This window comes from Panulirus ornatus, chromosome 53 (assembly GCF_036320965.1).
Source record: "Panulirus ornatus isolate Po-2019 chromosome 53, ASM3632096v1, whole genome shotgun sequence".
Taxonomy (NCBI): Eukaryota; Metazoa; Arthropoda; class Malacostraca; order Decapoda; family Palinuridae; genus Panulirus; species Panulirus ornatus.
Window position 1 is genome coordinate 4,216,495 of NC_092276.1, and position 24,901 is coordinate 4,241,395.

A 24,901-nucleotide genomic window follows, 5' to 3' on the forward strand; every position below is an offset into this window, starting at 1 on the left:
GTGAGGGCAGCCAGGAGGAACGTATACCTATACCTGGTGTAGGTGAGGTGCTTCACTTTGGCCCCTCCGGAGGGCTCCGTCCCACGGCTGTGGTGATGAAGAGTTCTCCAGCACTGTAGGGCCGGAATTAACCAAGTCTAAAAGGCTACAGTACAGAGGGAGGTCATCATTCTTGATCATCATTGCTCAGTGTTATATCCACAGCCATCTTTCCTCCTCCCAAGAATCACCCTCGCTGCGTGTCCTTCGTCATCCTCTTCTCTGACATCAGAACCACATGTTGTTCCATGCTATAAATGGGTGATTATGCACCTCTGGCTGCTGTTTTCTCGGTTAGCCTCGGACATTATCGTCTCCCAACATATTTTACCTCATGATGATGAATGCTTACCCTCTTGCCCCCCGATACCCCGTATTTGGCGCCTCTTTTACACCAGCTGGCATGGCTTATCACTGCCCCTTCCCCTCGCCCCTGATTCATCTCCGCTGGTCGGACCAGTGGGGCGAGTATGAGAGATGTACAGTGCGCAGCCTCTCCATTAGGTCTGTAAAGCATTAACGCCGCACCCTCGTTCATCGCAAGGCTCTGGGCCCCCACAGGACCTCCTCTGTCTTCGCCGGCTAGGCTAATTGCAGCCTGCCTGCCTGCCCGCCTTCCCGCTCATGCATTGTCCACATGGCCAGGAATGCTGAGGGAGAGATCTGCCGGAAGTTTTGTGGTGGTGAGAGTCCGCGGCGATGAATGATCTCTTGTGCGTGAGCGGCGGGCCACGTTGGCTGGAGGGGGTGTATGGCTGCGTCATACATCCTGTGCTAACCACGTGCAACGAATGGTAGAGAAACCCCTTGTTGTAGGGCACGACGGTACGGCCCTCGAACACGACGGTACGACCATTGAGCACGACGACGCGACTGTTTGGGTATGGTGGAGTGACCGATGACCTGGTCCTTAACGGTCGAAAATATAACCGTGAGTAACTGCTGCATTCTACATCCAAGAGACGAATAGTTTCTGGATTTGTGTCACGATAAGTCCAGACTTCCAGCATTCTCGATATACCTGGACGTCAAGCACTCAGAGGTGCGTCACGCCGACAGCGCTTTCACATGCCGGTAAACGGAGAGATGATACATCACCCCCCATAACCCACCCCATGCAGGCCAGGCCAGGCCAGGCCGGCCACGTGTGATGGGAGTGAGTGATCCCAGGCACAGTTGGCCCACACACACACACACACACACACACACACACACACACACACACACACACACACACACACACACGCGCGCGCGCACGAGAACAGGAAGTGGTCACCTTGCATGACATTTACACCCGTGGGCGCCGTCCTGCCCTTGGAACAGGGGGGATAGTTGGGATGCGAGGAGCATGGGATGGTGTACATACCAGGGCAGGTCCTAGCAGGGGCAGTCCGAGCGATAATAACTCTTCAGATAAGAGATGATGACACTGAAGCTGCGGGAGTTACTGATTTAAGATGATACAGACTGCATCTCGCTGACTCCGGGGATTCATTGTATCCTGACGAAGAATGCGTAATTGGCTCAAACACCGAGCACGTTGTGAGGACGAAAAACATTTGCCATCACGTACACGATCACTTTGAGCCCTGGTTATTAGAGACGTGCGTGCAGCCATTCCCCCACGACTGTCATTAACCCATTAATTGGAGATGTTTTTTTTTCTCTCTCTCTCTCGCCAGCATCATAATAGGTCTCGACCTGTTTGGTATGATATTGAAACATCTCAACCTCGTGACATTGAACCAGATCTACCCAAAACCATCATACCTAATAAGATCTTAACTAGATCCCTTAGAATGTCCTCCTTTCACGGTTATTAAACCCCCACCCCCCCACCCCCGCATTGTAGCTAATCTACCTTGTTACGTCGCGTCACGGGACGTAACGAGCGCTGTTACGGCCCCCACTGAACAGGGTGTGACTTTGGAATCTCGATGAATATGTTGGGTGTGAATGGAATTAAGAAAGATCACGTGAGTACAGCAACAATTATTTATCAGATTTATGTATGAGGGTGTTTTCTGAGTCGTGAGTACCTCCTGTAATAGAAATGTAGTGTATTTGTGGGTGTGTTAGAAGGAACGCCAGAGAGTATGGAGTGGGGTGGGAGGTTTGCCCAGGCGTGATGCCCTGTGGGACCTCATTAGTGTAGTGACGTGTTGGGGGTGCAGCTGTGTGAGGTCGTGACCTCCCTCCACCATCGCTGCCAATGTTTTTTTGACCCCAACACCTGACACCTGTCGCCTGCACCCACTCACGGAGTTGTTGATCTAATTTACGTGTAAACTTTATCAGTAAGACCGAGTAAACCACATTGTTTACAATGAGTGTACCTTGTCACTGATTCCGGGTAAACTTTAACAGCAGCCAGTATACCTTATTCAGCGCTATTTAACCTTATCATTACGGTCTTGTAGACCTTGCTATTATTAGTACAACTGAATTCCAACAGTTACAAGCAGCTGGGTACTATCATGGCTGTTTGTGATAGTGGATGAGAACGGAAACTTATGGTATTATTAGGGTAGGAGTATAAGATCGTACAGGTTTATTAGAGAGGAAGAGCTGGATGTAAACTAATGGTAAACCATATAATGTAGGAGTAAACCACGTCAATGAGGTCGAGTTAACCTAATAACGTTAATTGGGGTTGATTATTGGGTTGATGGAGATCAGTATCAGGATTAGGTATCAGGGCAAAAGTAGAATATCCACGTTGATGAGGAGGTCAGTGTTGGAGGTAAACACGAAGACATCAACCCCCTCCACACTCTAGGCTTCATCTTGCCGCTGAGCTTCGGCCAGACTCCACCTCATTCACACATTTTTCACGGCCACGATACCCCAATATCCGCCCCTCGCCGCCGGCAATCCCGCTGCTGCGGACGGCGCTTCCGCCGGGTTAATATGTATCATCCTACCCACTTCGTTACCACCACCAGCAGGAGGAGCTCAGGAGTCGAAGTGAGCCATCTGGTCCTGCGCTCGAGCCGGTCTTCTTGTGATCCAGCAGGATTATGCTGGTTTAGAATTCCAGCCAGGGTTTGCTTTTTACCGTAGACCTCTGGTTCTTGTTTGCTTGTAATTCCTGTGCGTTCAGGTGAGGCGTGTGTGTGTGTGTGTGTGTGTGTGTGTGTGTGCCTTTTACTATATTGTGGCATATTTTTAACGCGTCTCCAGCTGACCGCCACATCCTCCACCGCACCTAATATACTTTTACCTCCTCCGTAACATATGCTGTTCGTTGCTTCTCGGGGAATTGATGTACACCACCGTCATGCAATGTGCTGTTTTGGACTGCCTCCCCTAAAAAAAAGATGGTATCGTCCGCATTTTATAATTGGTGGGCGCCTTGCAGCGTCGTTGTGCATCACAGAATTAAGTTGAAGACTGTCGGTGAATTGGTATCTTTACGTGACGGCCATGTGCGATGAGTTATGTTGGCAAAGTAAGATGTAGAATACGTGCTGAGATCCCAGTACTGATAGTGGTGATAGATGAGGTGCTGGACTTCAGGTAAACCTTGGGGTAGAGTTAGGTTTGGATCAGTGTGGTAGAGACTTAGTTGGTTGGTGTTGTGGGTCGGCGTTGGAGGAGGTAGTTGCTGGATAAGCTCATGAGAAGGACTGAGTCGTATTGAGGGGAGACGAATTAATGTCGTGGAGAAAAGTTTTAGATACTAATGCAGAGAGTTGATAGTTTTATGGATAAAATGCCAGTCTCTGTGGAGGATTAATGTAAGGTAGTATCTGTGGGGTGGGGAGTTATTCTGTAGTGGAAAGGTGATGAAGTAATGTAGGGGAGGTTATAACTGATCATTGTAGGGGAGGAGTGTTGGATTAGCTTAAGGGAGACGAGATTGATCTACTGTGGTGGACAGGTGGATGAATCACTGTGAGGGAGAGGTGAGGGGTCAACGTTGGGGAGGTTGTGGATGAGAGGTAGCAGCAAGTTATTGTGATGGGTCAGTATAGGGGAGTGGATGTCATTCAGGTGGGGAGAGACGTATTGGATCATTATGTTGGACAGAGATCAGCGTGGTGGAGAGATGGTTGATCAGTGTGATGGGGGAGAGGTTGATCATTGGGATGATCAATGTGGTGGGGAGATGGTTCTTCGTTATACTGGAGGAGTGGTGGATGCGTGGTAGAGATCACGTCCTCAGCTTGGTGAAGGTGGTGAGGTTGTTGCCCTCAAGTGGAAAAATAGTGGATCAGTGGAATGAAGGGTTGGTGAGTCATACTCAGTGGAAGAAATGCAGAACGTTGTGTCGAGGATGTTCCATGCATGTAGGGGAGACTGACGAAATGATCAAACGCTTTTAAAGTTAGAGACATGATCTGTAAGGTAATGGTTATGATGACGGCTCTCAGACTGTCGCCGATGGTAAGCCAGCTTTTAAACCAGTGGAGTCGTAGGTAACGGTTGCTGGGGAAGTGTCGTTTTGATCGGGCTCAGTGGGACGGTCTTATTGTCGCTGCCTTCACCGTCCTTCCACTGTTGTATCCCATCTTGACACACAAGTGTATGGGAAGGACACAAAACAGAAGACCTGTTGGTCTCTTGACTAGTTTTATCTGCTGGAGGTGCAGTAATAGTATCCTGGACCCCTAATCTGTGTAATTTAAGATAGGATTGTAGAGCACAGGGCTCCTTCCCACCCACCGCAATACAGGGAGACGTGGCAGTAAATCAGAAGACCCCTCCGCACTCAAGAGGATAGATAGGGTCAGGATAGTAAAGCAGAAGGGTCCTCTTTACCTCCCTCCCCCCCTCCACTCCTCCAGCTTATCAGCTGGCGGGAAGATGGCTTTGAAGGAGCACCACATGGTGTGTGTGTGTGTATATATATATATATATATATATATATATATATATATATATATATATATATATATATATATATATATATATTGACATGGAAGTTTTATAGGGGATTGGCAGATCGGGCCCTCCGTGATCCCGTCTGCTCGCTCCCGCGTAAGGCATTGTCCAGTGGTATAACCACTCACCGCCGTTATTTTTCCTTCTTCATAACTCCCATATTGCCGGCGCAACCTTCACACTGAACTCTCTATAACTTATTTTTCCGAAAATATGTCACGGCCCAGTAGCTGGCAATTTATATCCTGCCAAGGAAATGGATGAATTACAGGCTGCTGTGTATGGGGAGGAGGGGTTGTGGGTTAATCGTCGTGCGTTTGGCAACGGCCACGGCGTGACTATAGACCTATAACAAGATCACGTTTTTTATGTGGATGATAAATGGAAAACTTTAGCCGAGTGTAACACAAGCGGCCCCGCCTGGTTCTGGGCATATAGTGCACTTCCCGCTCAGTGTTATAGTTTCCGCTCCATCACATTTACTCTCCATCCCGTCTCATTTGTACCTCCAGTACCAGTACACGCAACACATTCCCCATTCCTTCCCGTCACACTCACTTCCGTCATTGGGACTCCTCGACCCCGTCAAATAAAGGGTTTCCCCGCTTCTTTAGCACAAAGATCTGCACTGCTCCCCCCCCCCCCTCCCACACACACACACACACACACACACACACACACACACACACACACACACACACACACACATACACATGAAATAAAACGTTAAATATAAATGTTGTGAGCATTCAGTGCCATAAACATTCAGTGTCATAAACTTCATTTGATAAAAGTATGAGATACTATGAGCCAACCGTAGGCAAATTTCAAGATCTCACTTAGATAAGATACCTGCCAAAAGTTCCTTTGATCAGCTTGTTCGTGTTGGACAACATGGTCTTGCAAGGGCGTGTAGACGGAGGGGCCTACATGGTGTGGGCGAAGAAGTTGGCCTTTTGGCGTTTTGGTAGATAGCATGGGGTGGAGATGGTGGGGCTGTGTTGGTGCTCCGTGGGATGAAGCTGTCACTAGCGATCAGCTTTGCTTAGTGCCGTCCAGTTGTGTGTAGATACCGCACACGCACAAGTGGGTCAGCACGTGCGATCAGCTTGTTCTTGTTACTTCACTCTACCTCCGTCGCAGGACATCCGTCGGGTCTCCAGTTATGAGAGGTAGAGATCACGCCCTCGGGCGTGAATGTCGGGAAGACTATTCCCTCGGAGACTAAAATCCAATGATAGGTATGGCCTCTCAGTCACTACAGTCCTTCTTCAAGTGAATACGTTGAGCAGTAGCGAGTGACGAATCATGGGAACCTCTCCCATCGAGGAGAGGAACAGTAAGGCAGCTCGCTACGGCGTCCCCCTAACCACATCATTATAATCTTCATCACCCAAGTATCCGGTCGACGGGTTAAGCCGCGCGCCGCAGCAATCGGAAACTCATAAGGCACTTAGTGAAGCCGTAGCCCAGGAGGCCGGGTTACGTCCCAGGGGTGGGGATGGTGGTGGATGTCTAGTCAGCCCTTCGGGGACTTCCACCACCATCGCTCTTGTGCAGGCGCACGAGCAGCGGTTAGTGGAGGAACCCTCCGTCGTGCTGAACGCCGGAGGAGCGTTCTTAGCTTCGTCCCATTCACATGCCAGAGCAATCTTGAAGTTTTTTAGAGTATCGACGTGTTTGTTTCTCCAGTGATGTTGACGCTTCCATGTTTCGCATCGTAATTTGTCTTGCTTGGGTCACGGTACTGTCGGATGGTCGGGGTCTGACATCCGCTTACGTTGCACCGGGAGACCATCCCTCTTATTTTGACCCGCGTCTCCCCTTCTCCCGAACTCTGAAGAACAGCATTGTTGATGATAAAGAAAAATGTGTCGCTCCGAGCTGCCGTTGTATCTGGTCGGCCATATTTCTTGAGGCCTGACGTCGGCAGTTCTCCCCCCAAATATAATCGGGCCCTCATAAGGCAATTTGGGGCGACCCTCTCAGGTGGCGGAAAGGTGGCGGGAAGGGGAGAGAAAAGCTGGAAGGGATATGGGAGCGAGGGAGACATCTCTCCCTCCCTCCTTTCCCTGGCTGGAATAGTCCTCCACTGCCTCATTTCGTTCTGGTAGATTAATATCGTTTGGTTGCTTCTCGAAGGGCAGTCTGTACTAGTGACGATGGAAGTGGCACAACAATGGTATTTGTGGCGTAGTTAGTACGTGGCGGGACGTTAGCTGGGATGGTGGTTGATTGGTGGTGAGATCCATTGCAGTGTTGCTCCGCCTATGTATGTGCAGTGTCTATACTCCTGTGTACACACACACACACACACACACACACACACACACACACACACACACCGTAGCTTATGCCAGGTACCTGTTTTTTTATCGACTGTCCTCTAGGGGGATGAACACCAGGGTAGACTTTGGGCAGGCATCCGCCGACCAGGACTCGAACCGACGCGGGTATGATCCCAGCTGGCCCGTGCGCACGTGATGGTCAGTAACACTAACAGCTACACCGCGGAGGTGTTTGTGTGTGTAAAATACAAGAATGAAGAACGGTTTATTGAAGAGAGAGAGAGAGAGAGAGAGAGAGAGAGAGAGAGAGAGAGAGAGAGAGAGAGAGAGAGAGAGAGAGAGAGAGAGAGAGAGAGAGAGAGCGTAAAGATTCGACTGGTCCTAGCCTGGCGTGGTCTCAATGCATGACAATCCGTCCCATGCCTTCATGCTCATCTGTGTGTATGCTGTTAATGTGGATTCATGGTGCAGGGCGTGTCTCCTGATAGTGTTGATGGTGTTGACGTGTGTAGCGATACAGTTGATGATGAAGGCATTGTGATGGCACGCATTACCGTGGGTGGTGTTGGTGTTTTTGTGTTGGTATGCGTTGGTGGTGAGGGTGTTTGTGTGTGTACAGAATAGTTATGGCGGTGTATCCGCCTAGTCGAGGTTAACAGTGCGTGTGAAAAGTCGCCTTAAGCGAGACTGTATCAACGGGAGTATACAGAGTTCCGTCAAAGTACTTCTCACTCCATAAGAGTCCATCATTTCCCTGCTACTGGATGGAGCGCATCCTTTGATTGGCGGGGGGCTTCTTGTAACTCCAGGTTATTTTCAAGAGGGGTCTTATGGCAGTTGTAAACTATTGATTTTATATATATTTAATTTTTTTTTTATACTATTCGCCATTTCCCGCATTTGCGAGGTAGCGTTAAGAACAAAGGACTGGGCCTTAGAGGGAAAATCCTCACCTGGCCTCCTTCTCTGTTCCTTCTTTTGGAAAATTAAAAAAAAACGAGAGGGGAGGATTTCCAGCCACCCACTCCCTCCCCTTTTAGTCGCCTTCTACGACACGCAGGGAATACGTGGGAAGTATTCTTTCTCCCCTATCCCCAGGGATAATATTTAATATATTTCATATATATATATATATATATATATATATATATATATATATATATATATATATATATATATATATATATATATATATATATTAAAGTTTTTTCATTGGTGTAATTTTCAGAGCGAGGGATAAGGGGAAATTACACCATGGAGGGACTAACAAAAACAGGGACTTTGATAAATAGATGTAGATTCTGGTGGAAACACGTTTAGCAATTTCCTGGGCCCGGGGTTTCTCTCTCTCTCTCTCTCTCTCTCTCTCTCTCTCTCTCTCTCTCTCTCTCTCTCTCTCTCTCTCTCGACCCATGCTGGAGGCAGATCAGCAGGAGGCAACTCCTTCTGCGTCTGGCTGCCGTAGGTGTTCTTCTTGCTCGTAAAGGCTAGTGGAGGAGGGGGGGGGGGAGCAGGGGCTCCACCACCACCACCCATGTATCCCAGGCTGGTGTCGGTGAGATTTGTGCCCGTGTGTGTGTGTGTGTGTGTGTGTGTGTGTGTGTGTTGTAAAGGGAAGAACAGGGAGGCGAGGGATTCATTACGGGCCCTTGACACTCCCATTTTAATATCATATGTTTGGGACTTCGGTAATGGTGGTGGTTGTGTTGGCGAGGAACCCGTTTTCTGTTCTTTTAGTAGAGAGTAGGTGTGTGTGTGTGTGTGTGTGTGTGTGTGTGTGTGTGTGTGTGTGTGTGTACATATTTTCGCTTACAAAGACGTGTGTACCTGTGTAAGTATTTTTTGTGGATGTGTTTGTGTCTGCCCCTTCCTATTTCTGATGGTTTGGACATTCAGTGTGTTTGTAGTTGCAATCTTGCTGCATTCGTCTGTTACTGCCGTTTATGAAGTTAAAAATAAACGTGTGGTGTTGGTGCGTGAGTGTGTGTGTGTGTGTGTGTGTGTGTGTGTGTGTGTGTGTGTGTGTGTGTGTGTGTGATGGCGAATCATGTTGAGAACACGTACCCTCACAGTCCTGTGTGCCTGATGGAAGGTTCGTGTAGCCGTGGCGAGTGGAGCGAAGATGGGCGAATTTGTCCAGCCATATGTCGCCTGGCCGAGCCACTGGGACGGGGAGGAGGGGAAGGCAGCAAGAGTCAGGGTTTGGGCTGTAATTACGGCAGATCAAGCCATTAGGGGTGAATCTGGGCATTAGTTCCTATGAGGAGTCGTTACTGTCCTGCCACATATTGTTCCCCTCATCACACACACACACACACACACACACACACACACACACACACACACACACACACACACACACGAAGGGGAGTGAGAGGCGGGGAAGATTACATCAGATTACATGATTTCAAATGTTGGTCTGATACAGGGTTGATGGTGTTCATCCCAAGTAAATGTATAGTAATTAGGATGGGTCAGAATGAATGAAGGCCTCAGTATAAGTATAATCTTGCAGCAAATGAGCTTCGGGAATCCTGTGTGTGAGAGAGACTTGGACATTATCCCTGACCTTTCGCCATAGTCCTAACCTCGGAGAATAGTTAAGGAGACAAAGTATTTGTGTTTGCAAATATGAGAACTGCATTCAGGTTTTTGGTTAAGCTGTTCATTTCGTACTCGAAGTCACCACCAGGATGTGCTTTTCAAGTTTTGTTTATTGCACTTCATAAAGCAAGTGAGCTAGTAGGGGAGGTCCAGAGGAGAGCAACAAAGATGATACTAGAATCAAGAGAACTGAGTTGAGGCGAAGGCTTAAAACCTTAGATGTTTGCCCTACGGGGAAGAAAGAAAAATGGGGGAAGACCTGACCAGATTCCTCAAAACTATCAGAAAAACGAAACAGAATTCAAACCACTTACGTGATTACGTCTTTTATTTAAGATAATACAGGGATCAGTCTCCTGATGGCGACTACATATTTTGAATCACGTGGACCATGTATCACCTTGTAAGGTAATGTACTTTGTTAATTTTTTTATATACTTTAAGCGATAGTCTTTATTTCTCTGCCTGTCATTACTTGATACAGTAAGCTATGACTGAAGTATTTATGTAACTTCTTTAGTGAACTAATGTGAATTAAGGTAGATTTGTGTTTTCCTAATCATGATTATTTCTATTTGGAATTGGTAGGAAGACTTTACATTGTGATATATCTTCAGTCGAGGTGCTTGTGGTGGTGTGGGGTAAGTACAGACAGACATGTGCATTATTCGTGAGTGGATTTTGCCAAGATTATTTACAATTCTTTGACGTACCTACTTCATACAAAATGTCTTTTCACACACACACACACACACACACACACACACACATATATATATATATATATATATATATATATATATATATATATATATATATATATATATATATATATATATATATATATATTTTCAGGTGATTGTGTTTAGTGTTTTAGAATATTCAGTTTTGATATGCCAGGACTGACCTTAATACCACTACTGATGGGGTTCTTGTCTCCTCCGGCAGGTGCACGGTGCAGTCGGCGTGCCAGAAGGCCACCTTCTCGTCGCCTCGCTGGCTCAGCTTCGGCTCTGGTCAGCAGTGTATCGACTTCGAGATGATCCTCCCTGACAGGCTCCCCGTCGACCAGATGGCTACGGTGAGTTACTTCTAGCAGTACTCTCTCTCTCTCTCTCTCTCTCTCTCTCTCTCTCTCTCTCTCTCTCTCTCTCTCTCTCTCTCTCTCTCTCTCTCTCTCTCTCTCTCTCTCTCTCCTGCCCTCCGGACCCGCTGCGTCGTCTGAGACGTAGGAGACAACAGAATTGCCTCGATAATGTAACGTGGATAGGTACAAGGCTGTGTGGTAGGCCTGGTTACGAACACCACACATTCTATGGAAATGACGAAATTGTTCATTCCATGAGAATACGGATGTACATCAGGAACGCTTGTGCCCCTCACAGATACATTGTGGTTCGGAAATGTACTGACAATGACACGCGATTGCAGTGTCATTGGATGCAAAATGAGGACAGAAAAAAGTATCATGCGAAATTGAAATTGAAAGGTAGATATCTACTCACCTTTGCAGCAGTATTCCACATCGTTAGATTATACCAGCTGCAGTCCCAGTGGGTGGGTCGTCGGGGAGATGAGAATCTACATGATTCAGAACGTTGCAAATATACATTCAGGACCTTCGTCGTAGGGGAAGTACGGATATAGCATCTTGAAAATGAGTCCTGGGAAGACAGCCGTGTATGTAAGAGGACTGAGCGAAGTGTTGTTGGGAAGGACCACCTTACATCGACTCCGCCGCGTTGAGCACAAATGCATCGCTGAGAATGCGAATGGGATGGATATCTCGGTGTAAATGTTTTTAAACACACTTAAACATTCCTGATTATGATATTGTTTTGCCGACACCGCCCCCATGAATTAGTGAAAAGCTGATCTATCATTTGTCCATATTTCCATGAATTTTTACCGGCTCCATTAAATACTTGCAATATTGGGACCTGTTTAATATTCCGTGCCTAAATTCACTCACAGGACGTCACCTGGGAGTCCAGTTTCGAATAATCATTCCCCAGCTGGAGCGATGAACACGGCAGACTGTGTAAGCTAATCATTGGGGGGGAAATGAAAGTACACTGAAAGTCATTACTGGGACTCGTGTCGAAATGTCATGGCCCCTCATCTTTCTAAGGGGCAAGCTTGATCAGCCCGAGTGTGGAAGTTGTGCAGGTGATTATCACATTCACCACCATCATGGCTGGGGACATTGTCTCTCAAGGCGGGGATAAGGGCTACACAGACCTCCGCAACCCTAGACGAAAGCCACTACGGGGTAAGTCGGCGGTCAGGTTTAGATCTTATGGAGCCATGATGGTAACAACAGTTGCCTCTTCTGAATAAATAGTAGGCGGCTGGATCTTGCAGACCTTCAAGGCAGTACATAAAAACGATGATGACGCTTTTTATGGCACTAATACTTTCAGGTATAGAATACTGATATGTAATAACGTCAATTTCGAAGCTGGTCGAAATTACAGAGGTATTGGCACGAAGGAGAGGTGGATGTCTCGAGGAACAGTGTACTTCAGGGCGTCAAGACCGAGATTTTTTGGGAATCAGAGTTGAGTTAGGTGGATATTTGGTCGTACGTGAAAACGACTAATGAGACGGAAGGTCCGGTGTCGCAGCATTCCAGGGAGGGCACGAGAAATACCGCGACCGGGATATAAATTATTGGAGCGACGTGCAACAGTGCGTTCCGCACATGGCTCGCTCAGTAACTACCAGCGTACCTGTGTTATGCCGTGCTTGCTGGTGGGACCCGTCTCTAACCCACATGTTGGTCCCCGATCCCACCTGGGGCAGTGCAAGTCCCAGGCCCCGCCTCCCTTCCACCTGGGACTGAAGTGGTGCTGGTCCCAGACCCCGTCTGCCTCCCACCTGGGACTGAAGTGTTACTGGGCACCGTAATTTGTGGTTGTCTGGTCCCAGGCCGCGTCGTCTTCCCAACCGATGCTTGTTGTTGGGGGCCGAGAGACCTCCTCATCTCACCCGTGGCTGCTATCCAAAAAGTCTTCCTCCGTGTCATAAATCTGCCAGACCCCGACGGTCGTCCAGATACTGAGGTGCTGTTCGTCCCGCACCTCTCTTCCTCCCTCCCTCTTGAAGATTTTTACTGGTCCTCTCCTGTTGCACCTCTCACAGGAGGCTGTGGTGCTGGTGGTTCCCAGTCTACCCCTTCCCCCCGCCTGCCACTTGAGACCCCCCAAATACCATTTAGGTGGTGATCGTGTTCATGTTGTTGGTCGCACTGTTACTCGTATCGCCACCCGAAAACTATGTCGCAAGTCCGCCATGGGTTAAGGTGTTTCTCCTGTTGTGGTAGACCGAGTGTGGACTTGCGGTAGCAATTTAGTGGCGAAGGGGTCATCAGGGATCGAGCAGTAGAGTGGTTGTTTATGGTGGAGTGCATGTGGGTGGATGCAGCACCAGAACGTCTCCACCTCACGTTAATGTGATGGACAGCGTGCGTTCGTGTGACTACCTCTTCCCTGGAGGACTGCCCACGTACGAACGCGCCCGCCCATCCATCTTTGCAGTGCCTGAATAAGGTTTGATAATGTGTTTATTCGTGGTTGTGTCTGACACGGCGCCTTAACTAGGCATGATTGATGTGACGGGGTGGGGCGCGTGAGTGACAGTGTGCGGTGGGCACTGGTGGTGGTGGGCCAGGAGAGGTCGCTGGCTGGCATGCCGGGTGGGCTAGACACACACACACACACACACACACACACACACACACACACACACACATTTATCATTCCCTCTAATTTCTCACTTTGTCATGACCAGCAGTGCTGAGGCGTGTGTGGTGATGGAGGTAAGGACTACGGTGGATGCTGCAGTCGAGGGGCGCGACCCCTGATCGCCTGCTGGTGGTTGAGAGGGCGAGGGAGAAGGGACCAGATTTGCTCTGGATGAGGCGGAGGCAGGCGCTGTTAAGCTTCGCCGCTGGGTATTTAGCCTGACAGTCGGTAATTGTCCGATAAAGGGAATGATAATGTGAAAATTGCAACTTCCTCTGTAACTGTGGTAGCGGGAGCTTAACAAGCCTGGCCACAGGGAACGGTTACAACGGGAAAAGTGTATTGTAAAGTCCATGTATTGTATCGTGAGTGTGTAGGTATTCTGTATGTACATACGTTTTGAGCGTGCATACCAGTTCTCTGTGTGTACAAAATCCCTTGTCTTCGCGTGTGTACACACCTTCGTCCACATGCACACCGTCATGCAGACTTATCCCTTGAATAACTGCACTCCCGGGAATGGAATGCAGCGGAACGGGTAATGAGTAACCCGATAAGAAGCTTGCAGGACGTGCAAAACCACAGGAGGAGGGGAAGGAGTACATTTACTTCTGCAGGGACACTGTCCACATACGCCCACCACCTGTCGGCTGGTTGGTAGGCGGGCCTCGGGGCGGTAATGTGGGAAGGGACGTTTGTGGGCGTGGGAGATGAGTAGCTGTTGGATGACACTGTGGGTAATGGGTAAGAGAAGAACGTGGTGTGTGTGTGTGTGTGTGTGGAGGGTATAAGCCTGGGGCACCGGTCAACCCGCCCCTCAACACTCCAGAAATATTCCACTATAATTTAAATTAATCAGACGTTGCCTTCAGAAGTCCCCCGGGCGAGGATTGTGTCGCACAACCGTACCCGCTGTCTGAGCTGCTGTCCCGCCTATTCCCTCACGTCCTACTCAGTAGGATGACTCTCCTTCCCTGATCCTTCCAGCTTTGGCTTTTGCCTCACCTTCCACCTTCCTCTTCCTCCTGTCAAGCCACCCATCGTCCAACATCACACAAACCATCATTTCTTTCTCGTCCTTATCCTCCCCTATCCCGTCCTTTACAGCCACCACCCACGACACCCACGACCACTTGTTTCATCACTATTTTCTCCTCGCATTATTGCCTCTCTCCTTCCCTGATAGTTTGTTGTTCTCCACAGTTACCACATTATTCTCCCTTCCCACCACCTCTTCTAACTCACTTTTTCCCCCCTATCTCTTCTACTTCACACCACCTCGTTCTTTGCCACCGGCATCACCTCCTCCTCCTCCCCTGCCTCATGCTCCACCTCAGCGTCCTCAGGACCATCAAGCAGTGTCGCCACCACCAGTCACCTACTTCATCACCTCCCAGCTCTTGCCATCGCCACCATCACATCACGGAGGCTACAGCCTCCTCGGAAGCAGGGGGCCTCTCCTGTATACGATGTACTTGTGGCCACATTCATCTCCGGGATTTATTGGTGGTAAAAATTCTGAGGAATGTGAGCGGGCGTGTGAGGGAGTTATTGTGCATTTTACGAGCGGTCAGCAGCGTGGCGTTATTGTGGGCCTGCGATCTGTCCCGCAGACATGTCTTATTGTCCCGCCCGCCGCCGCTCCTGCGCCAATATTATACCAGCCCGTACTCCCCCACTCAACCCCCCCAGTCCCTCCATCCCCGCCGCCACCCTCTGCTTCAGGAGTGGCGTGGGAGATGAATCAAGAGAGGGGAGGACCAAGCTGGAAAGGGGGTGGGAAGAATGGGAGAGAAGTTGGAGGCTAAGAGAAGCATTCATAATGGAGGAAGACGACGTTAGAGGTGAGTTGGGGTGAGAGAGAGAGAGAGAAAGAGAAAGAGAATAAGGGAGAGTGCGATGAATAAATCTTGAACAAGGAAGTGAATGGAAGAAGGCAGTAATTAGGCTGCAAGGGAGGGAGCTTCTTTTAGATTGATCTTAAATGTATTTGTGCTGGAGGGGAACGCTGAGGGGTAAACCCAGGAAGGGGAGAAGTTCTTAAAAAGGGGATTAAATGTTATCCCGTACCTGAGTAAATGGCCGAAGAAAGCTGAGGGTTGAGGGGGAGGAAGGTTGCAGATGTTCCCTGGAGAGAAACTGCTGTGAGGGGATGCTTACCGAAGACGAGATGCCGTTACCTCCTCCCCAACCACCAGCTAGGAGCGACCGTACCTCTTGCAGCACCAGTGCAGAGCTGCTGCACCTCTTGCAGCACAGATGAGCTAACACACCTCTTGGACAGCTAAGACAGCAGCCTGCTAGGTTCCAGGTCCATTACCTGCCGGGGTCCAAGTGCACAACCTGCTAGGTTCCAGGTCCATTACCTGCTGGGGTTCAAGTCCACAGCCTACTGGGGTCCATGCCGACAGCCTGCTGGTGTCCAGGTCCACTTCCTGGTGGGGGCAGTCCACATCATCTCGCCTGTAGCTTTGCGCGTGCCGGGGTCGCAGGACCAACAGATTAAAAACACTCATCCCCTGTCATTTCACTGCCATCACGTCTCTAATGAAATCCAGAAACAGTCTCGTAAATTTTGATATTAGTTGAATCGTAAAGTACCCAGGGTCTGAGATAGGCCTAGTGTGTGTTACGGAGACGATTTTTGCGAAGGCTTGCTCCCTCAGTCTGGTGCCCCCTCACCGCATTTGCATACCGACGACATTTATTTCATATTTACCTTCGTCGTGGTAATGTGTTATAGTGATGCCGGAATGAAGATTAATGCGCAGGAGGCGAGGTTAGTGTAGGGGTGAGGCCTCGGCAGATGGTGGCTCTTGGACCGCGTTGTGGCGGAACCCGAGGCATACTGCTACTGGGGCGACACACGGCCCTGTAGGTGGCACACGGAGGCTGTCAGACGCTAAGCTGTGCAACCAGGAATTTGGACAGTAGGAAGACCCTAGCTTAACCTTGTGAGGAGCGTCATCACTTTTGCGTCCTTCGTCGCCTTTTGTATAGTTTCACATTATGATTTCAAAAATCACCGAGTTGGTTGAAACGAAGCTTGACAGAAATGATCTATGGATGGTCCTTTATCAAGGCGCTCATTTCATGTCGATCCGTCTTCAGATATGGCCGCCACAGGACCTGATTTTCAAAAAAAAAAAAATTTAAAAATTATCTTGCCGGAAACTGCTGAGGAGATTAGACCAAAGCTTTACAGAAATGACTGATGAATCCTCTTCTGTCAGGTTCCTTCATTTCGTGCTGATCTGACGTCTAGTATGACCAGTAGGCCATTTATAGCCAGGTAGAGCGATCCAGGCTCATATGTGCCAAAGGTTTGTGATAAAGTCACAAGGGTTTGTATACGCTGGGTACTGGAAGTGGTGATGGTGGAGACGGGGGTGTTCAGGGGGTGGAGGTAATTATTTAGAGAGGGAGTGGTAAGAGGTTTAGGATAGTACATCGAGGTAGAGGGAAGGTGGGAGAATGGATGGGAGGGTAAAGATAGTGGTTTGAAAAGGCAGAGAAACGTAAGACTTGTGAATGGAGGGAAAGGGAAGGGTAGGAAGTTTTGGGAAAGAAAATTAAGAGCAGGTTCAGTAGATGGATAGTTGAGAGCCGGGGTGAGGAGATTTGCTGTGAAGGGAAGAAACAATCGGGGAGACTGGAAAGCGTAGTGGTTGAGAGAGAAAGGTAAAGGTTGGTCAGTGACGACCTGGGAGGAAGGCTGATGGTGATTGTGGAAAAATAGGGCGTGCTGGGTGAGGGACTGCAGGGGTATGTGGTGGAGTTATGGGGATAGATTGGGGATGGAAGCGATCAGTGGTGGTGCTGTTGGTGGTGGTAGTGGTGGAGGCAGTGGTTGCAGGGGTGAATTAGTTAGCGGTAGTGTAGGCAACAAGGCTGGCATTAATAGGTGGCCGGTGCAATATAGCCGCTGGAATCTATTGAAAGACGTCCTTGAATCACTCCAGCCAAACTGTTTTCCTGCATATGTTACCGCCCCCTTTCACACTCCTACAACGGAACCTCCAGTCCCTCTTTTTTAATGCCACCAACAGCTTTGGGTCACGCCAACATAAGGGCCGGAATTGAATGTTTCGCTTTGGAGGGTTATGTTCCTCTTGAAGCGAAGCTAATCAATCTAATCGAGAAAGTGGAGAAATTTGGAATTTATCGTCTTTGAATATTTCACGAGCAAGGGAATAGGAGGAGCGAGGGAAGGGGAGGGATATGGTATGGCTTTCTTTTTTTCTTAACGTAATGACTTTTAAGAATTTTTGTGGCATGAGTAGGAAATGAGCCGCTCTTATACCCCCCCCTGTTGGAGGATTTGTTTTTTCATTTTCATATATTTTTTTTCAATGCACCCTTCATTTAACTGGGCCAAGTCTCATCCCAGTGATTGGAAGTTTCGCATGATTGGTGGCCAGTGATTATTTCTGGTGGAGCGACTTGGTTAATTTCCAGCCGATGTTCCCATCTTGTGCGACGTGTCCTGTCTTGTCGATTTACCCTCTTGGTTTGTGGCCCGTGGTTCATGTTTTCTTGTGTTGCGTGTTGTGGGTTTCGTTTCTCGTGAGTTTTGTCTCCCTCCGTGTTGTGGGGTCCTCGTTGGTCGCGGTACGTGTGAAGTGTTTCCATGCGTCGCCTTCCGTGGGCCGGATCCACTGTTGTCGTTCGGTGTTGTTGTCTGATGGGTCCCGTATCTCTTAGGTCATCAAACCTCGTGTCTCTAGTTGGTCTCGCAAGTTGTGTTTGTGTTTCACGGCGGTGTGGGAGCACAACGTGTGGTAGGTTATGACGAAGTGTTGCTGTTGTGGACCTGACGGCGATACACCTGTTCAGGCATCCTCTTTCTAGGGGTTGCTGTTTATAGGTCTTCCTATGGGGGGAAATTACGTTTTCCTGCATTTGCTGCACAAGGAAGAAACCTCCGCAAGAGACTCCAGAAAATCCTTAGGTATTATGACTCCAGCAAGCACCGCGGCAAAGGCCCACACACGCAAGATGAGGAAGTCATTGCATAGAAGTTACTGTCTCATCCTCCGTGGATAACAGTTTTCCCCATAACACCCTCGTATCATTAATGGGTCCCTGAAGAACCCGCGTATGCGGTTGAATACATTCAGATCGTAGTGCATGACCTGCACGCCAACACTTGCGTCTTTTCCTTCCCGCAGTCCCATTCCCTCAGCAACACCTCCATCCATTCAGCAGAACCCACGTACTTCTCGTGGTAAGCATGAAGCCCCAGTCTCTTCCCCGGCAGGAGCGGCCAGACCCTGGCAGCAGCGCGGTGCGCTTCATTTGACGGTGTGCGCGCGTGGTTGCTCCCCTGCTGCTCCCTCATTCATCAGCTTCGTGCATTTTAACACCTCATTTGCCCGAGACGCGTCCAATCTCTCTAATGCGGCTTGTAGGGGAGGCCATAGCTGTGGGAAATATTCTCTGAAAGCTTTGAAGGAGGAACGTTGGGAGGGAGTATGTAGGGGGGGTGTGGGGCACGGTTTGATGCAGTGTTGTAATCGCAGAGATCGAATGCAGGCGAACTTTGCTCAAAATTCTGTCAAAAAAAAAAAGTGGTGGAATATATGTGCTAGGCTTTCTGACGTGGAGGAGGAGGGAGCTGTAAGGGATTGTTTTTGGGATGGGTGGCCTACGTACCAGGCGGGTGACAGACCTAAGCACATCCCTCGACGAAAATCCCATCGACATCAGCCCGTTGCAGCTGGCTGTCTGTCCTAGTGATAAATTCGTGGCGTGTGGCCGACGCCTGTATGCATCTCACCAAACCGGCTTGGAAGGGGCCAGGACTTTATATTTTTTTTTCCTTTCTTCTGGATTGGCCTTTGGGGACGAGGGGAGTATGAAATTGGGCGAGATTTTGTGGCATAGAGAATAGATGTTGGTCCCTTGGGAGTGCTAGAGGCCGCTAGTAGCCAGGTTTGGGGAGCAGTTCTCGGCTGGTGTATGGCCCACTGCTCAAGATGCCGTGGTGTGTGTTGAGACGGCCTTACGTAAGCAAACATACGGCATTTGATATACGTCTTGTTGTGAGAATCTACCGTGCCGAGGCTACTTGATGCCACTCAGGTTGTTTGAAGTCTCGTTGATAAATGACGCTTTTCAGCTGCGCTTATTTTTGTAAGGTCACAAGTTGACGAGGTGAACGTTGGGGTCGCGAAGGCTATTATTAGTTGAAGTATTACTTGATTGCGCCCAGAGACCTAGAGACCTGAGGAAATGCTTCACCATAAGTCATCCCCCCTCAAAAAAACTTAAAAGTTCTCAATCAGAACTTTACTCTTTCATGAATGAAGACACCAAGAATGATTATTATTCCTGTGAAATACGCATATATTTTTATGATGAGAAACTCAGGAAATGTTGCGTCAGTACTGGATATCTAGCTGGCAAGAAGAGTTCTTTTTTGCGAACAGATCGAAAGTCATCCACCCTTTCCCCAAGAAGCTCAACCTCATCGTAGAATACCAGGATGAGAAGCCAACCCTGGCTGCGATTTGGTGGTTTTGCACTCGAGCATGGTTCACGGCACTTCCCGAATTTTGTTTATAGCCTGCACTAGAGTCCATCCTGTGGTGGTAGCGGATGTATTAAGTAAAAGCAGTAGTGATGGAGGCTTGGCAGTTGCGAATAGAGTAATAGAGGTAGAGGTGATGTAATCTTAGGTATAGAATAAAAGATATTAATAATATTGATAATAGTTGTAGTGGTAACAGTGGTAAAGGTGGTGGTAACGAAGTGGTTTTACTGATAGCGGTATTAGTTCATAAATAGATGGACTGTGTTTAAGAACATTATTTATTTTCTCTCCTTCAGGTACAACTGACGATCCGGACGCTGCCGGAGCTACCGGCAGGCGCCAAGTACCAGTGCGTATGGGGGTCTGCGCCCCCAGCTGACGCCCTGGTGACGGCGTCGGGGCTCACTTGCATCACCCCGGCGCGTCCTAACCGCCCCGCCATCCCCGTGCACCACGACCACGTCTTGGTGCCCCTCGCCGTCCGCTCCAGCGAGACCAACAAGGATTTTGTCTCCCGCAACTTTGCCTTTTACGACTGTGGCCGCCACAACACGTGCGGCAGCTGCGTGCGGAGCAACTGGGCGTGCAACTGGTGCGTGTATGAGAACACCTGCACACACAACGCCTCCTCCTGCAGCGGTAACGTCGTGTCAGGGGAAAATGTAAGCATCCTGCAGCTGCTGAGAGAGGTGTGTGGGCCGGGTGACGTGCATGGCTCGCCGTTCTTCTCTACTACCCCCCCTCACTGGTGGCCAACACCGCCGCCTTCTGCTGCTGTACACTAACTCACCGCTTGCACAGGGTGTCTCAAAAATCGGGAGTCAAGGGCAGAATTCACTGTTTACCCTCAACTCAGCAAATGTTAAAACTGCGTCATAAACTGGCGTACACACACACACACATAGGTATACCAGTTCATGAAGTGCAGTTTGAACATTTGTTGAACTAAAGGTAAATTGTGAATTCTGACAGTGTGACCCGACTTTTGAAACCGTCTAACATCCTTCACACTATTAAACAAAGTCCCTTTTTTTCGTAATGATGGTAGGAATTAAGCGTGTGCGATTCGACACTTTTTTTTTTACTCACTAGATCAGTTTTTACACTTGCATTAAAGCTTAAAACTCGCTTTCTTGCAAGCTTGTTTATTAAAGGCAGCTTACCGAGACCATTAGCATGTAAAAGCTCAGTAGCTCACGTAACGTATTGCTTTAATGGCTTGGCTTGGGGTTTTGGGCCAGCGCGCGTGTGTGTGTGTTGACGAGTGACTGTGTAATGGCATGTCGTGCTAACGACGTAAACTCCATTGTAGACGTTTTCATTTTTCTATTAATCATTGCATGACGTCTCTTTTCGTGACTTCCATAGTGAATATACAGCAGAAGCCGAGGGAATATTGGTGTATAAGGTTTTTTCCTTGTTGTTCCAGAACCCAGCACAGCTGGCTTCTCATGGGTCTGGATTCTGTCCAAGATTCTGGGCTGACGAGTCGCAACTACTAGCGGCTGACGGGGCGCGCTCCGAGCTGCAGCTGCTGGTGGAGAACCTGCCCGTGCCGCGGGTGGGCCAGCTTGGCTTTCAGTGCGTGGTGAGCATCGAGGGTGCCACCATGCTGGTCGGGGCCAGAGTTATGCCTGGCGCCGCCGCAGAGGAAGATGACACCAGCCTGAGCCCCACCACCACCAGCACCACCGTCACCCACCATCACCACCACCAGCAGCAACAACACCGACGCGTGCAGCGCGTGGTGTGCGAGCCCACCGTCTACCGCTACCAGTCGGACGAGGGCGAGTACGAGGCGCGGGTGACCCTGGTGTGGAACCGCGACCACGTGGTAGACGCACGCCCTCTGACGCTCTACAAGTGTGGCGTGCTGGGCGCTCACCGCGGCCACCACGACTGTTCCCTCTGCGTCACACGCCACCCGCGCTACCACTGCACCTGGTGCGGCGCCGCATGCAGATACGCGCCGCATTGCCCCACCGCCGCGGCGGGCGTCGCCGCCGCATCGTCATCTGCGGTGGTTCCACGAACGAGCAGCCGCGACCAGCCTGACGCAACGGCCAACGAAGCTCGCCTGAGCCAATGCCCAACGCCCAGGATCGATGTGGTGAGTAGATTACCGTTGTACAGTATATTGCCAGGTGGCTGAAATCCATTATTGGCCTCGATAGTAACGGAGTAGTAAAAATGTATGTAGTCGTCACGTTTAACTCTTGAATTGATGCTTGATAGAGACAGCTGGTGGGAGGGAATTCCACGTACATGAGTAGGTGGGTGAATATTATTCATGCAGTCTCGTTTGCCCACTGTTGTGCATCAAGGATGAAGAAGGAACACTCCTTCGCTAACAGTCCTTCAAATAAGTTTGTGGAATATAGTTGCGAACTATTGTTGAACACCCAGCTGTTGTACTCGGGCCGGGCGAGTGTTCGCTGGTACTCGGGTTTTCTCCCAAGAGATTTTGAACTTTTCTTCGTTGTCACTTTGGGTCTCCACGTCTTCGTCCTCATCTCACACCAGAAATACCCCCACTTTTACCTCTCTCTCTCTCTCTCTCTCTCTCTCTCTCTCTCTCTCTCTCTCTCTCTCTCTCTCTCTCTCTCTCTCTCTCTCTCTCTCTATCTATCTATCTATCTATCTCTATCTATCTATCTATCTATCTATCTATATCTTTCTATCTCATCTGTCGCCAGGGTGCTTTCAGAATCATCACAGTGCTTGTCCCCCTCGTGAGATGATTCCAGGAACGCTGTTGGTTTAGAGGTTCCATCCCTAGGCGGTCGGTACTTGTAGCGCGGAAAAAGCAAAAATGTTAATTAGACTCCACTGATTAATATATATTTTTTATATTCCCTTAGCGATCTTCCTCCCCCTCCTGCATATATTTGTGATGAATATATTATACGTACGTCCGTTCATCTGTTTACACACACACACACACACACACACACACACACACACACACACGGCAGTCCCATTTGAAGGTGTGTAACTTTCCTAGCATTGCAAATCTTACCTTAAGTGAATACCAACGAGGCGTACCGGATCATCCAAGCTGTCTGTAGTGGGCAGATAAAGCTGGAGTGCCTTTGGATCTCGGACCGAGCCAGCTGCGTGGAGAGAAGGCCTTCAGAAAGCAACTTTATGAAGATATAATCTACATCGTTCTTCCTTGAGGAAACTTTGCACCAAATTTTGCATTTTTTTTTTTTCCTAACAAGAGATGAACCCTTTTATTGGCAAGATGGGGACGAGCATCTCGCACACCGGCGGAGTTGGTCAGCTCTTGTTCACAGCTTCTTGTCTCTGGACGAGGTACCATTGCCAGAGCATTTAGCTCTCATCCTATTGTCCTCCCACCCACCAGGGTGACTAATCATTTGCAATGATTTTGAAAGATACGATCTTATGTAAAGGACTCCTAAGTCTTAGATGCCCATTTCACGCTGAATAACCTGTAGGTTCTAGCGTTTTACGAGTTCCACGAAAATCATGAATTGATAACGATAAAAGGAGGTAATGGTAACCAAGAACATACAGTGCCAGTATACCAGACTGGTATACCAACAGTGCCAAACTGGCATTGCTCGGAGGCGAGTGGGAGCCGTACCCATACGGGCCATCTGCGTAGATCATAATGCATTGGAATGTGTGAAGTTTGTATCTCGTCGTTGATATTATACGGCTGAGGGGGGGGGGTACGTCCCACGGTTGGAGGGGCTGAGATGGATTAGAGGGGAGGGACGTGGGGAGGGGGGAGATCACCCAGCACCCACCCGGCGGCTTCAACACCCCCCCCCCCCCCTCCCTCCCCACGCCACGCCCAACGACCTCATAAAAACTATAAAGTCTCAAGTTTTCAGATCCGTCGCCATCATCCCACTCTCCTCTTGCCCCCATTACTTAATTGGAGTTTGAATGCGAAGGCGAAAACAGCTGGGGTCTAGTGGTGCGAGACGGGGGTTTTGCTTATGAACCGTCCGTCTAGATATTTCTTCTTCTTCTTCTTCTTCTTCTTCTTCTTCTTCTTCTCCTCTATCTCTCATTCCAGGCCCTGCTCCCAAGCCCCTTAAGTCCAGTCGAACTTCGTAATGTCAACCCACCACGTTTTCTACCGCGAGTCTCTGCAAATGAAGTGAATGGGCTCGGTCAGGATTATGTGTTTAGCTTGCCCACCTTAACCAGCGATAATTAGGTTGACGGGTCTTGTGGCATTCTAATCTGAAGCACCCTGACCACCGCTCCGGGAGGTAAGAGGGTGGCTTGCTTAAGTAACGAAATCTGTGATGAGTTAGAATGTAATCCTCTCCCTCTCGACCCCAGATCTCTCGTACTGCCTTGAGGTTGAGGGAGGTGGATGGAGTCGGGAGGGAGGACTGACCTGCAGGCTAGAGAGTATGAACAATATTCGCCATGAAGAATTACGACTTGGAGGTCTTTGCTCTCATGAGCCAGAAGCTTTTAAAAGGCTTGCCCTCACCCACCCTCCCCAGCTCATGCGTTGGGGATGAAATATTAGCACTTTTAATAGATCGTCTGCCGTAAAGTGAGGCAGGGTTGGCTCTTCGCTCCACGCGATTATTATTTTTGCATTTTGATAATTTTAGCATCAGAGATTTGATTATTTCCCGCCAGGGATTGGATTAAAAGATAATTCCGGGCAGCGGTCTGACTGGCCACGTGTCCGCTGGATTGATTTTCGTCCTCTAATTGATGACACGGATTTAATTAGCCCCCCAAAAATGTTTCCCATCCTGTGAGTTTGTTTTGGTGTGTGTGGTCTGGGTCGTGGCGCGTGG

General features: G+C 49.1%; 1 protein-coding gene across 6 annotated transcripts in view; it reads left to right on the top strand.

Moving 5' to 3' along the window:
• LOC139765190 (plexin-B-like) overlaps positions 1 to 24,901 on the top strand; it is a 538,550-nt gene that overhangs the window by 438,237 nt on the left and 75,412 nt on the right. For 4 of the 6 annotated variants that reach the window (XM_071692470.1, XM_071692474.1, XM_071692475.1 and 1 more), the window contains exons 6-8: positions 10,767 to 10,899; positions 20,396 to 20,788; positions 21,529 to 22,209. In XM_071692470.1, the coding sequence (XP_071548571.1) occupies positions 10,767 to 10,899; positions 20,396 to 20,788; positions 21,529 to 22,209 (1,207 nt within the window). The remainder of the gene's footprint in view (positions 1 to 10,766; positions 10,900 to 20,395; positions 20,789 to 21,528; positions 22,210 to 24,901) is intronic. The other 2 variants (XM_071692472.1, XM_071692476.1) reach the window with 1 other exon arrangement.